Here is a 14726-nt window from a genome sequence, read left to right as displayed (position 1 = left end):
GACATGCTGCTGTATCTCCAGGAGCCAAATTAAAAACCACAAAATAACATTTTCTGGCAAGAGCAACACCACTGAATCTTGCAAGTCTTGGCACATGGAGCTGTCAAGGAAGTCAGGACTTTGCAGTTCTGCCCCTTCTGTTCATGGTACTGGATCTGTGGAGGCACTGATATGACAGCTGCATCTTCACCAAAAGTACATACCACTGTGCTTTTTATTTTATCCTTCCCAGCCAAGGGGTAAGAATTGCAGCGAAGGTCATTTTGTGGAGAGCATTAACTGTCAGCCTTGACTTCTCTGTTGCTTCTGCTTAACTTGAAAGTCACTGTCACCATCACGGAATGTTTTTTTGTTTGCTTTTTTTTTTTAATTTATTTGATTGTTTTTTGAAAAGGTGCCTAGTCACTCAAACTATGTGGTTACTTGGCATTATCGAGGTGAATGAGTTTCCTCCTTCAATATTTGTTTGTCATAAATTATGCTAATATCCCTTGCACGCAACAGAATATGAAGGTCCCAAGAAAGAGCCCTGTGAAGAAATAGGCTGGAACTGCACATTTTTAAAAACACACGTTCAGTTGTTTTCTAAAATATTTAGTATATGAATTCAGCATTAAACTTTGTCATTTTTAGTTGGTTAAATATGTGCTGAGAAAGGGGATTGGGCCACCACATGAATTTCACCAAAAACTCACTGAGTGTCTTTAATTAGAGTGCAACTCACCAGCTAACAAGCAGATTCACTGTGGTGTTCAAAAGCCTGAAAACCACCTTGGCCTTATTAGAGCACCATTTAGCCTACAGCCTAAGAGCGCTTCACAAACATATGCAACATCTCTGCGATGGATTGAGTACAGGACTGGAAATCTGCACTATATTTCAGTTTGGCTCTATTGACAGATTCATAAAAAGGAAATATGAAAACAAGCATTGCTATGTGCCATTTCAGCAGGGCTTGCCAGGCAGCGGGTGGCAGCAGACTGACAGTTGGCCTGCCAACATGGCGGCTCAGCTGCTAGAAGCAACCCACATGCAGCAAGCTGCCACCCTCACAGTTCTCCTAGGGTTCAACCATTGCTGCCACTTGCCACAAAAACGGATGTGCATAAATGCATAGCATGTGCCAGATGGCCTCTTCTCATGGATAGACATATTCTATGGGGAAGTGTATCAAGGTGGAGGTATGAAGGCCTTCATATTGCTTGCTACCTTCTGTGGGTAATATATTAGGCTGAATTCAGGACTCCTATGGATCTCAGTCATCCTGGACTTCATGTCGGTTGTAAAGCATGTTGTGAATAGCTGTTCTTCTCAGCACCAGTAATTAGGAGTAAGAGTACAGATCTCAGCAGTTTCCTCCATGAACTATTGGCATTGCCCAGAATTAGTGTGCCTCCTAGGGGCAATCCTAAGCACAAATACAGTCTGGATTTGTGATATGCTCTCAATAGTTTGAGAGCAGCCCTGAAGAGAAAGATTTGAGAGTGTTGGTTGATGAGAGATTCAACATGAGCCAGCAGTGTGCTCTTGCAGCCCAAAAGGCCAACTGTATCCTGGGTTGAATCAAGAGAAATGTGACCAGCAGGTCAAGGGAGGTGATTGTGCCCCTCTGCTCTTGTGAGACTCCGCCTGTGTCCAGTTCTGGGACCTCCAACACAAGGACATCAAGCTGTTGGAGTGGGTCCAGAGGAGGGCCATGATGATGATCAGAGAGCTGGAGCATCTCCTCTACGGGGATAGACTGAGAGAGCAGAGGCTCTTCAACCTGGAGAAGAGTAGGCTCAAAGAGGACCTTATATTGGCATTCCAATACCTGAAGGGGGCCTACAGGAATGTAGCAACAGGACAAGGGGAAATGGTTTTGAATTGGAAGAGGGTAGAGTTAGACTAGACATTAAGAAGAAGTTCTTTACTGTGAGGGTGATAAGAGCGGTCACCCAGGGATATTGTGGATGCTCCCTCCCTAGAAACATTCAAGGCCAGGCTGGATGGGGCTTTGAACAAGCTGTTGTGGTGGGAGGTGTCCCTGCTTATAGCACGGGGGTTGGAACTGGATGATCTTAACAGTCCCTTCTAACCCAAACCATTCTATGATTCTGTGATTCACCTGCTCTCAAAGATGGAGAGGTACTGTAGTTTGTGATATTTAATTGGTTCAGCATCCCCAGTTTTAAAATCAGAAGGGAAACCAATTCATTTTTTCCTGGAGGCCAGGAAAGGAGGAAGAATCTCAAAGAGTCATCACGGACAACACTGATGCTTGAAAAGTACTTAATGAGCAGCAGCAAATGACCTGCCTGTATCAGCCATGACAGGCAGGGAAAATCTGCTTGTTCAAATGATGAAAAAACAAAATTCATCAGTTATGCCTAAATGAGTGCTTTTAAAATCCAGTTTTGCAGTATTTCACTGAAAACCCGTGTGTTTATCTAACATATCAGGACAATTCACTCAGCTAGAAGCAGAACTTGGGATAATCAAGTCTAAGAAGAAATTATTAGAAAAAGAAAGAGGAAGAGGATATTATGAACTCAGCTGTGTCATTTATTGTACAATAGAACATATGTACAGATAAGAGAATGAGGTGTTACAAGGAGCAAAGACATGCAGCATCCATTTTTGCCATATAAGGGGGAAAACCACACAAATAAAACTCCAAGGAAGTGCAGGAGACATATTCCTCAGTTCTTTCCTTGGTTCTGTCACTAATTCGTTTCCTGTAGTCTCTCTGCTTCTACTTCTCACCTGTAAAATCCTTCATCTCATAGAAGGATTGTAAACTTTTTAACTCTTCAAGTACTGGTTCCTTAAAGACTCTCATGTTAAAGGTGCACAAAAATACCAAGTATTTCTCCAAAGACTGAATTTTAAGCTGAAAAAACAGCAAATAAAGAGTTAACATTCTTGTTGACCTTTTTAAAACTCAGTTGGCTTTCTCACACTATTCCTAGATGTCTTTCTCTAGCTGTTCACATATTTCATACAACTTTGCTAATCCTCTGAAAGGAAAACTGTCTCTGAGCAGACAACCAGCCGCACACAGCATGACAGTCTGGCCCATCTATGAAGCTAAAGAGGCAGAAAATATAAGGGTTTCTTTAATTTGAATGTGATAGAGCAAAGACTATTCATTGCTTTGAAGGAGCGAAGGTAACTATATAGAAACACATGTCTAAAGAAAAATAATTTTGCTAGGGTAACTAGGTTAACGGTGACATTGTTAAGAGCATGTGCTCCCTTTTAACTATTTCAGGATTTCTTCAAGTTGCTCAGGTTTTTGTTCACTCTTTAAGTTGGGAGAGAGAAAAAAAAAAAGACACTGGGTTGGTGTTCAACCTAGAAGACAACTTTAAATATACATGAAATATATAGGAATCAGTAAAGCAGAGAAGATGGGACAGCAATTTGTATCCATTTATCTCCTATTAAATTGATTATGAAAGGCCCATGGTAACACTGTTGTTCTTCAACTAAACATGAGATGGCCAAAGGATTGCACAAAATTGCAAGTTCTAGATAGAGGGACAGAGATACTTCTGCTAGTGCCCTGAGTTATCCCAGACCAGAGAACTTTGACCAGCTGCTACTTAAAACTTTTAAAACCATGGCTGTAACAGCAGAAATCACTTTGTGCAGATATTGTTTACCTTGGCAAGAAGGCTTTTCCCAATGGAAAACTTGTTGTAAGAAAGATTTTTTTGTTTAGGAAAAAGAAAAATCAAATCAAACAAACACCTTAAAAGGGCAGTTTTGCCTATGTAACATCTGTAGCTGGGGGGTTCTGGTGACAAAACGGAATGTTCAGAGATCACAGGGGCAGTCTGCAGATATGATAAAGTAATTAGCATTATAACCCCAGCAAGTATTTCTAGACTGGACCAGGCATCTGAATTTCTTTTCTGTACCCTAAGAAGGATAGATTCATACAAACCACATAAACAGAGCTGTGAATATATCCCAACTAGCTTCCAACAAAATTGTTGAGAACCAGAAAGGAGCTTAGCTGTGGCAGTCAAGACCTCAGTAAAAATAGTTTATTGAGATAAAGATTCAAAAACTGTATTTCTGGACATCGTACCAATCCAGCCGTGAAAAAGAGCTGAGGTCCTCAAAACAGATCCTCAGATCCATAGACACTTCTCGAGGAATGCCTTTGCTCTCTGGCTTATTCAGCTAGCACATTCTCTGGGCAGCTGGAATACAGTCTGAATACAGTCTTTGTCCCCAGGATTGCTTTCACTGCTGCAGATTGCAAGTTGAAGAAATGCATGTCTTTGTATACTGCAGATTTCTAGCTCTCTTGACTTTTGGCTCACTTAGCAAGTTTGTCTTATCACTCCTGAAGGCTTACTGCCTGCCTCTACCATAAAATCAGTAATTCCCAGCAGCACAGCAGAGAAAGAAGCTGCCTAGACAGCAAAATAAACTTTTAACGAACAGGCCCATGCTAACATCAGTGTTGATAAATCATTAACTGATGGTCCCTTCAGCTATGGGGTATAGAGGCTGACAGAACAGCAGCCCTAGAGGGAGCAGCCTGGGGAAGTCACCTCTCTCTCAGCCTCTCCCTCCTTCTGCTATCCAGCAGTCTACAGAGTGCCATAGACAAGATCACCGGTATGCTAATGAAAATACCCATGTTCCATAGCAAGATAAAGAGAGGGGAGAGAAGGAGGACATCATCTTGCAAAACATTGCCTTCTGCATATTTCATCTGAACACCCATGTTGACAACTACACCTTATCCAAGTGCTTAGACAGAAATAATGTATGCTGTTCATTACTGGCTTCCAGCCAGAATGAAACATAATGGTAACCAACCATTGGAGGCTGGGAGGAATGGCTGCCAGCCTGTGTTTCAGGAAATAATGTGTATGTGTTTAATACTTCGCTGGAAAACAGCCTTATTTTCGAGCAAGACTCAAGCCAATAACATCTTCAACTTCTCTTAAAAAATTACATGTTCCTTATGCTTCAGTACTTAACAGGTTCAGTCCAATAATAATCCAGATTATGCCTTCCTACCTATCTTCCCTGAGTTTTGTTTTTTTCCCCAGTTCAGTACATTAGAAATATTACTTAACTGGATATAAATTCAATGCACATTATATCATTTTTACTATGCTTCTTTCTGGTAGGAATTTATACTGAGTGTATCATGGAAATAAAACATGAAAATACTTCCAATTTCTCTAAGGTGTCTGTAGAAAATGGATTGGTATGGCCTACAGCACCTTAAACCCCTGACATTGGCTTCTAAAATGCTCAAAGACTTGAAATGATGAAAGTGTAATTGAGAGCAGCAGAGGAAGATGTTTAAAGTAACATGGGAAGCAGTTACCCAAAAATGTGGTTTGTTTTCTTTCATATGGGTCTCAAGATGAAGATATTCCTGATGCCAGTAATATATATATATATATATATACACTGTATTTTCACTATTGCTGCGCACGCAGTAAAGTCAGGAATGGAAATGGCACTTCTTGTTGCAGCTACAGCTGCAAGATATCTTGCCCCCAATTTTCTTGTTCATCATATTCCAAAATGTTCTCCAGATGAGAAGAAGTTTCCAGTGCTCGCTTCTGGACCTTCAGGAGCAAAGGATTTATTTTGCTTGTTTTAGGTGTGAGAAGAGGCTCACCGGTTAGTTTTCATTTATATTGGCAGAAATAAGGTGAAATGCACAGAGCTTTGCTGAAAGACTTTTTGCCACGGTCAAAAGAATCCATCCAGAAATGGTTTATTTAGACTTAGACAGGCATAATTCCCACCAGGAACTCTCTGCTTGGTGTTGGTGGGAAAGTTGAATCAGACAATTAGAAAAACAGTTGAGGTCTTGAAGTTTGCTCCTTACTAGTTAGTGCTGCCTCAGTTTTGTTGGTTTTGCTCTAACTTGCCTTAATGAATCCAGTTCCCAAGTACTTGTGCACATTTTCCCTGCCTGTCTCAGCAAAAAGTGAGCAAGGATGGGACCTATAGGAAAGGAACAGTAACACTATTCTCTTCAAAAGAAGCCCAGTCTTAGCACCAAGGAGAAAGTTAAATGCAGCACAATACGACAGACACATATTTGTGTTCAAGAAAACTATTCTAGGCTTTCTGTTTTGAGGCAAAATGTTATTTACTGAAAATACTATTAAGTCAATAAATAAGAGTTCTTTGTAGGCTAGTTTTATATATCCCCCCTGCTCTACCTGGATACCAAATTTTGATAATCAATATAGATCCTTGCACAATGAGAACTTCATAGTTTAATGTGGCTGTGTGTACATTACCAATTTATTTTGCTTCCCAAAAAAGTAAACATGATAAATCCAAAGTGTTTACTGAGCAGCAAACCTACCGGAGGCTCATTTGTTTTGAATTTGTTCTCCCTATTTCATTCTGCAGTAGCTTCTGTCTTAGCACATGCTCTCTTGTTTCACAGAGTGTCATCTTGTGTCCTCTTTATTCATCCAGTGTACCCTGATGTCTTCAAACATCTGCGTGGAGTATGGGTAGCCACATTCTGGCTCGTACAGACACATGTGCCTGCTGAGCACCCAGAGAAGATGGCGGATCTTCCTGTGTGTCTGCAGGGGGTTTGATAGGGGTTTTACCCTCAGCCCAATTCTTATTTTAGCAAAATCTACAAGATGGAGAGCTTTGTCTTGGACTGAAAGCAGCAAGTAAAAGCAGCTTGACAAGCAAGGACTCCTAGTGGCTGCAGTGACTGCCGTATGTGCTTAGCTCCGTGCTTAGCTCTAATCTGGCTAGTTTGGGAAAGCTTGCTGTACTGCAGTCACATCTCTGATAACAGCAAATGTAGCTTCATAGAAAGGAGCCAAAAAAGCCAAAGTGGAATTCAAAAAGAAACTCCTTTGCATGTCAACATATCAATTCCAAAAGCAGCATTGACAGCGATAGAATGCATGTGACACAGGGTAGAGGCCCTAGAATCAAATTAAACATCACTGCAAAAAAAGCCTTCTTTCATATACACATTCTGGTTTAAAATTGTGCTTTGACATGAGTGTATTAATGTTGTATGATAATCATACATATAAAGCACATCACAGGAACGGTATATGCTTCTGCAACTTCTGCTTCTGTATGTGTCAAGTCTTGGGGCTATGTGTGCCAAAACACATAAAACATTGACAAGTGCAAACCCAACTATCAGTGCTGTCAGAGCCATGTGAATGGCTTTCTTTCTGTAACTTTCTACTGCTTTTACACGTGATAAAGATAGTAAAAAAACAGATTGCATATAATTTGATAATTTTTTGGTAAATAGTAAATGCCCAACTATGCTTATTAAGAGTTTTGTAGTATCTATTAATGAGACATGTGGAGGTACACAGCAGTGGATATGTTCTAAGTACACAAGGTCAGAGTTCTGGTTACTGTAAAATCACTGATGGCTGCAGAATAAAAGCCCTCCTACAAGGTAAATAACAAATGGAGAAAGTAACAAAATGCAAGCAAGAAAAATACGTTCAACTGAGTTTCAGGGAGAGCTAGGGTGGAGAAGAAGGCAGGAGAGACGAAGAGACTTGACCAGAGTAAGGACCCATTCAAGTTACAAGGGCATTATAAAAGGCACGAAGTTCCTAAAGCAACAAGGAAAGGCAGAAGAGTTTCTCAAAGGCAGACTGAGGCAAGGCTCTGGAGAGCGTCCTCAAACAGCACCACAATTAGTAATGGAAGTAAACTGTTTTTCCAATGGCTATCAAATCATATATTTTTTTAAAATATGATAGAGACAGATGCCTTACTGATGGATGCCAAGGATCACAGATGTCTAAATGATCAGGGAGTTTATTTTTTAAAAAGCAACAAACAGGAACTTGTATCATGTAATCAGAAATAATTATGGGAAATTTTAGTCTTTTGAACATACTTCTGCATCACCATAAATCAACATTTTTAACATAACTTAGAAGATCATACCTATTAGCTACAGCTTTTTGGTCTGGAAACTCAGCTATAATTATTTTAACAAAAAAGATTTTTCTAGGTCTCTTGCAGTTCTCAGATCCAACTGGCTGAAAGCCACCAGGATGGAGACCAAAATTTTTTTTTACAGTATTTTTTCTATGTACTTGTTTTATTAACCTTTCTTGACAAAAGTGAACTAGAATTCTGAATGGAAACAAAGCCTGTGTCTCTCTGTACTTAGAAGCAAGCAAACAAAACAAAACCAACAAGCTGTTCTTTAAATTTGCATGTAAAATAGCATATGTCACTGTTTCATCTTAACTGAACCTACTCCTACTGCAAGTTTTTTTTTTTTCCTTAAAGCAATAAAACCTTGCAATGCAAATATTTGCTTCCAGAGCTGATAGCATGCTCATGTTATGCATTGCCTGTTCAAAGCAAGCAAGTATTGAAAAGAAATCTTTAAATTCCTGCAAATACAGAATTGTTTGAGTTGGATGGGACCTTTAGAGGTCATCTAATCTAACTCCCCTGCAATGAACAGGGACACCCACAGCTAGAACAGACTTCTCAGAGCCCTGTCCAGCCTGACCTTGAGTGTCTGTAGGAATGGGGCATCCATCACCTCTCTGTGCAGCCTGCTCCTTAGTTTTACAATAAAGCCATTACCCTTACTGCTAAAAACTTCTTTTTTTATGCAATCTAAATCTCTCCTTTTTTAGTTTGAAATTATTTCTCCTTGTCCTATCACAATAGACCCTGCTGAAGAGTCTGTCCTCTTCTTTCTCACAGCCCTCCTTTAGATATTGAAAGGCCACTTTCCGGTCTCCCCACTGCCTTCACTCCAGGTTAAACAGCTCCAGCTCTCTCAGCCTGTCCAGATAGGAGAGTTGTTCCATTCCTTGCATCATTTCTGTGGCTCACTTCTGGACATACTCAAACAGGTCCACATCTCCCCTGTACTGAAGGATTCCACCTCTGGACATGCCACCCCAGATGAAGTCTCTCACCAGAGCAGAGTAAAGGGGCCTCCCTCATCCTGCTGGATGTGCTGCTTTTGTTACAACCAAGGATACTGTTGGCTTTCTGGGCCACGAGGGAACATTGCTTGCTCATGTACAGCTTGCCATCTGCCAGTACCTCTTAGTCCTTTACAGAGGAGCTGTGCTCTATCCTTTAGTCACCTAACTTCATTTGATGCCAAATCTTGCAGTTGGATTTGTTGATTCTCACAACGCTCACCTGGGCCCACACTGCTCAAGCCTATCCAGGTTTCTCTGAATGTCATTCCATCCTTCGGGTGTACTGGCCGCACCACACAGCTTGATATCATTTGCAAACTTGCAGAGGTTGCACTCAATCCCACTGTTAGTGTCACTGATGAAAGCATTTGTCCCAGTATTGAAATCTGAGGGACACCACCCATCACTGATCTCCATCTGGACACCAAGCCATTGACCACCATTCTCTGGATACAATCATGCAAACAGTTCCTCATCCTTTGAACATTCCACTTATCAAATCCATAGTATTCCAATTTGGAGACAAGAGCATTATGGAGGCCATGTCAAAGGCCTTACTGAAGTCCAGACAGATGACATCAATAGCTCTTCCCTTGTCCATTGACACAGTTACATCATCATAGGAGGCCACAAGGTTTGTCAGGCAGGAGCTGCACTTAGTGAAGCTGTGCTAGTTATCCTATATCACCTCTTCTGTATGCCTTAGCATAGCTTCCAGGAGCATCTGACCCAGCACAGAGGTGAGGCTGACAGGTCAGCAGTTTCCTGGACTGTCCTTTTTACCCTTCTTAAAAATGGGTATGATGTTGCCTTTTCTGCAGTTGCCAGGGACTTCACTTGACCACCATGGCTTTCCAAATATCACTGAGGGTGGCTTGGCAGCTACATCAGCTAGTTCTCTCAGAGCTCTGGGATGCATACCTTAGACTTAGACTTACAGACTAAGACCTAGCAATTACTTCTTAGATTTTTTCCTGTAGAAAACATAATCTTTTGGAACAAATGTATTCTATAGATCTAGGTTGCACTGGACAAGCATGTTTGATAAATGACTACTTAGTACTTAAAGGCCTAAATGCAATTGAATGTCACAATAAGCATCACACAGGGTTGTGATCAAGCTGTGACTGAATCCTCAGACAGTCTGCATAGTATAGGCTTAGAGCCTGTCTATGCAATTTTAGTATTTTCTGCATTTGCACAATAAGATTGCTGAGAAGAGTAAGATTTGTGACACACCAACAGGGACACCTGCAGCTAGATCAGGTTTCCAAAGCTATTTCCACAGCTGCAGAATTTAAAAAAAATGATCCCTATTAATGAATTAATGAGGCAATATATTACGTATTGAAAAACAAGCCAGTTGCAACAGTCATGTTTCTCAAGCCTTTCAACAGACCTACATATTCCTGGAATGAGCTTTAATTTTTAAACAAAGTAACTATGAGAACCAGTTCTTTGTACAGCAAAAGCACTGGGAGATTGCAGTTTTGTAAGCAAAAGAGGACCTTGTAAGTTGACATCAGCTTCCAGAGCCACACAATAGCAAGCTCTTTAATCTAGTTATTGGGAATATGAGCAGAAACATAGGACACCCCCAAACTAACAAGAACAGGTCAGGCTTGCTTATAACAAAGCAGAACTGAATATGACTGCTGTCATTTCCATAGTGCTGTTGTCTAGTATTCCATTACTCCATCAGCATCAGCTGTCTACTTCTGCTTTGAGATTAGCAGTTCCGACACAGAGTCTACACACATATCATGCTCTAAACACAGAATGAAATTGGCTCTGAGGTTTATTCTCTATCAGTGGGATATCAGCCATATAACTATAAATATAAAATATAGGCATCACCTGGTGTAAATGATATTTTGGAGCTCAGAAAATTGCCTGGTATCGTCTTGGGAGCCTTTATCACAAAGACTGCTGGCACAATGCTATACGCTTTACTCTTCCTACTTGAACACGATAATGCAAGGATAAGATATTTACAGCCTGGATTCATCTGACCAATTTTAGACTTGTAAGTGCTTCTGAGGTATGATTCATCCCAGGAAAGAGATCAGACAACCTACATCCAGCATGTATTTTACTTCATCCACTCCAACAGGGGTCACAGTACTTAGGTGAGACACAGATGCTTGTATTGCAGATGATTTCAGTTAGAGAATCTCAAGTCATCTTTCTCTCGAGCTGTGTGTCTCAAAATAAAGGGTAGCACAGAGAAAATAACATCAATAAAACCCAAAGCAAGGCCACTTATTTGTAAAGCATCATGGGATCTTAAGGCTTTAGGGTGCTCAGTGTGAACAGATTGGAAATCACAACTTCAGGGCTCATAACATCTGACCAGATTCTTCGGATGTTTCTGTTCCCTTGAAGGAAAAGCCATGTCTGCTATTACACCAAAAATGCTTTAAAGATCCAGCTGTTTTACACTCCTCACTAAAAATCACCCAGCTACCGCACATTCCAAAGCAGGGGAACAGACTCACTTCTACTAAGTTGTATTTACACTAATCTGACCCCAATCAATGCTACTGAGCCAGAATTAAATTCCACCCTAAAGAAGACAGATAAAGGGAGTTAAATGTGCAACATGAAACACTGGCAAAGTACTGTTTCAAGAATTCAGATCTCTCTTAAGAATCACACTTCTTTTCTGAAGCAGGCAGAAGTCTGCTCCTTGAGATTCATTCTGCAGTTTCGTGCAGAAGATCCGTATGAGCTACCACATTCTGCTTCCTAAGAAGATCATTTCACAGATTTGCTGGAAACGTGGGTAGATATATTTTTTTGGGACTTGTGTGGACCAATTCTTAACAGCAATTGGTCAAGCAGGGCCAGCTGATTGAAGGCATTTAGGCTGCAAGACCTAAATGAGTGAAGAGCTAATATCACATTACTCCCTTGAAAAATCTTTTCATACCACTCTCTACCCAGGAAATGAAATCTAAGATGCTAAATTGCAGAATTACAGAATTGCCGAGGTTGGAAGGGACCTCAAGAGATCACTGAGTCCAGCCCCCCTGCCAAAGCAGGTCCCTTTACAATAGGTTGCGCAGGTAGGTGTTCAGACAGGTCTTGAATATCTCCATCAAAGGAGACCCCACAACCTCTCTGGGCAGCCTCTTCCAGTGCTGTATCAACCTTACCATAAGAAAATTCTTTCACATGTTTATCTGGAATTTCCTGTGTTCAAGTTTTAGGTCATTGCTCCTTGTCCTATTGGTACACACCACTGAGAAGAGCCTGGTCCCATCCATTCATGTCCCACCTCTCTTTAGATATTTACAAACATTAATCAGATCTCCCCTCAGTCTTCTTTTGCCCAGGCTGAACAGATCCAGGTTACTCAGCCTTTCCTCATACGGGAGATGCTCCAGGCCTTTTCTCATCTTGCTGACTCTCCACTGGACTCCTTCTTTCCCTGTCACTGTTGAACTAGGGAGCCCAGAACTGGACACATGGCCATGAGTAGGGAGTACTGCACACAGAGTCCCAAATTAGCACTGGGCATTTTCTCCACTTAACTAGTTTTCTAAAGCAGCATCACTCTGTCTTCTGCATCAAAGCAAAGCTTTTGCTTGGCTGCATTCTCTTGCAGGAAGTGCTTAGGTAAGTCATACTGAGATTCTTAGATATATCTTACTCTATTCTGTAGGAATAATTTCAAGATCACAAAGGTGGAACATCAACACCTTTAGCAGCCTTACAATAATGAAGACCAGTGGGGGGCTTCTGCTTTGAAAAGAAAGAGAAAAAAAACCAAAACACAAAAAAACCACAAGAGCCTTCATTGCCTGAAGCCCTATGCAAGATTGCTTGCCATCTGCCTAATTAAATTGACCATTTGTCCCTATTAGAGGCAGCTGTGCTATGTAAAGCAATTAAGGTGGCACAGGGCAGGGGGTATGGGTGGGGAAGTGACAGTTTTTGGTGTGGGAAGAGAGTGTTTGAAGTGCTGACACTGAAACATTCTCAACAATGAAGAGGTGATACATTCAAGTATATAACAAAAAAAAAAGACATGCACCAAACATGAGCCCTTTCAGAAGCTCTAACTCAAGAAATGTCCTTCCTTTAACATATCCTGCATTCCTTCTGGGGAGATTTACACCAAATAAAAGCACCGTGTTTCTGACAACACAAAGCATTCATAGTAATGGGCCACAGTTTCACAGCATACATGTTTGCCTTTTGATATAGGACATCTGTGAGCCAGCAGCAGTAATAAATCTCAATGTTAGCATAGATGAGTTTCCAGATTTTGAGTCAGACACTATCAAATTTAACTTATCAGCTCATTAAGATAAAACAAGCTCTTTTGTCATGAGGTTTCTGATTTGTTATGCCATTCCAGAACCTGGGACACAGTAAATAGGTTCCTTTTTTCCTTTAGATAGTGTGAATGCTTAATGCCACTGGCTATTCTTATAAATCACATAAGGGGAAATTACTGCTTGAGCCCTTGCTATAAGCAGGGAATGTGATGATTTCAGTATGTTTCAAGGAGACATTCCTAAAATACCTAACTCTTCTGTCATTTTATCATTGTGTAAGGCCTGAGTATAGCAGTTTTATCCCTAATCTACAAGCATGCTGGTTTTGGTCTTGTCAGATTTCAGGCTCCACAGTGACAGGCTTTTGAGCCGGATACATCCAGAGTAGCAGAATTTGTGTTTTAGAAGTGGCAGCCTTCATTTGAGCAAACAAGAAAAACTGCCTGCAGTCTTGCAGAGCTCTTTGCTGCAGGAGACTCAGTCCTTTTCTTGGGGGTAGAGTGTAGTGTTCACAGGTATAGCCTTCCATAAGTATAAGACATTGGAAAGAAAGATATGGAGGGAGAGAATGGAGTCACAGATGTAGAAAGGAAGATTTGAATGTGCTCCAGACTAGCTGGAACACCTCCAACAAATAAAATCTAGCAAAGTTATGTGTCACGTATGTCTGGGGTAACCGTAAGGAAGATAGAAAAAAATTACTCTTTTTTAATACATTTCACAAAATGTGTTCTTATTTTAGAGTCTACATATCGTCACCAAGCTACCATTGACGATGAAGTGGTTTCCATGGAGATACTAGATACAGCTGGTCAGGTGCGTGAGTGCGTGTACCAACATCCAGTGCCTTGGCTCAGACAGGCAGTAGGGAAGGGACTGCGGTGGTGGCAGTGTGGTGGGTGGCACATGTGCTCCACTCCCAGGGACTGAGATTTGCTTCTGAACACAGCTCTCCCTCCTCTCCCCATCACAAGCCTGCTGCCAGACCAAGTGTTCTATATTCCAGACTGTTCTGCAAGGGACCCTGCTTACAGTTTTCAAACGCTAGAAGAACAAAGTCAGGGTTTACACTGGGATTAAAACTATTTCTGCTTCATTCCTTGACTCAGGGCCAACCATATAATGTGTTATTACTATTCAGAAAGCCATAGTCTGTTTCTTCAGTCAAGTGATGAAGCTCAATAGCTTCTACCAATGATTCTCAACAAACTGTAGAACAGTTTTGTCATAGCAAGGAACCCCTTTTTTTCAAAACATGACAGGCATTCAAACTGCACATTCCTATGCATTTTGTGTGCTGGGTATCGTTCAGCAGAGACCCTGTTCTGGTTGCCTGCTACCAGTCTGCCCATGATAGGCAGCCCATGATGGCTTGTCAGAGTAGGTCTCTATGTTGGGCTTACTTCACAAGGTTTTGTTAGAAGGGGGGCTGCAGGAATAGCCTCTGTGAGCAGGGCCCCCTGATCATGTCAGAGCCAGCCCCAGCTGTTCCAAGAGG

At 41.2% G+C, this 14726-nt stretch overlaps 1 protein-coding gene across 3 annotated transcripts in view; it reads left to right on the top strand.

The window, feature by feature from the left end:
* The window catches only part of RERG (RAS like estrogen regulated growth inhibitor), a 107110-nt gene that overhangs the window by 87010 nt on the left and 5374 nt on the right, over positions 1-14726 (top strand). For all 3 annotated transcript variants that reach the window (XM_048966538.1, XM_048966529.1, XM_048966548.1), the window contains exon 4: positions 13971-14044. In XM_048966538.1, coding sequence (XP_048822495.1) covers positions 13971-14044 — 74 coding nt within the window. The remainder of the gene's footprint in view (positions 1-13970; positions 14045-14726) is intronic.

This window comes from Lagopus muta, chromosome 1, assembly GCF_023343835.1.
Source record: "Lagopus muta isolate bLagMut1 chromosome 1, bLagMut1 primary, whole genome shotgun sequence".
Taxonomy (NCBI): domain Eukaryota; kingdom Metazoa; phylum Chordata; class Aves; order Galliformes; family Phasianidae; genus Lagopus; species Lagopus muta.
The sequence above is the reverse complement of the archived record's forward strand: the minus strand, read 5'-3'. Positions and strand labels throughout refer to the sequence as shown.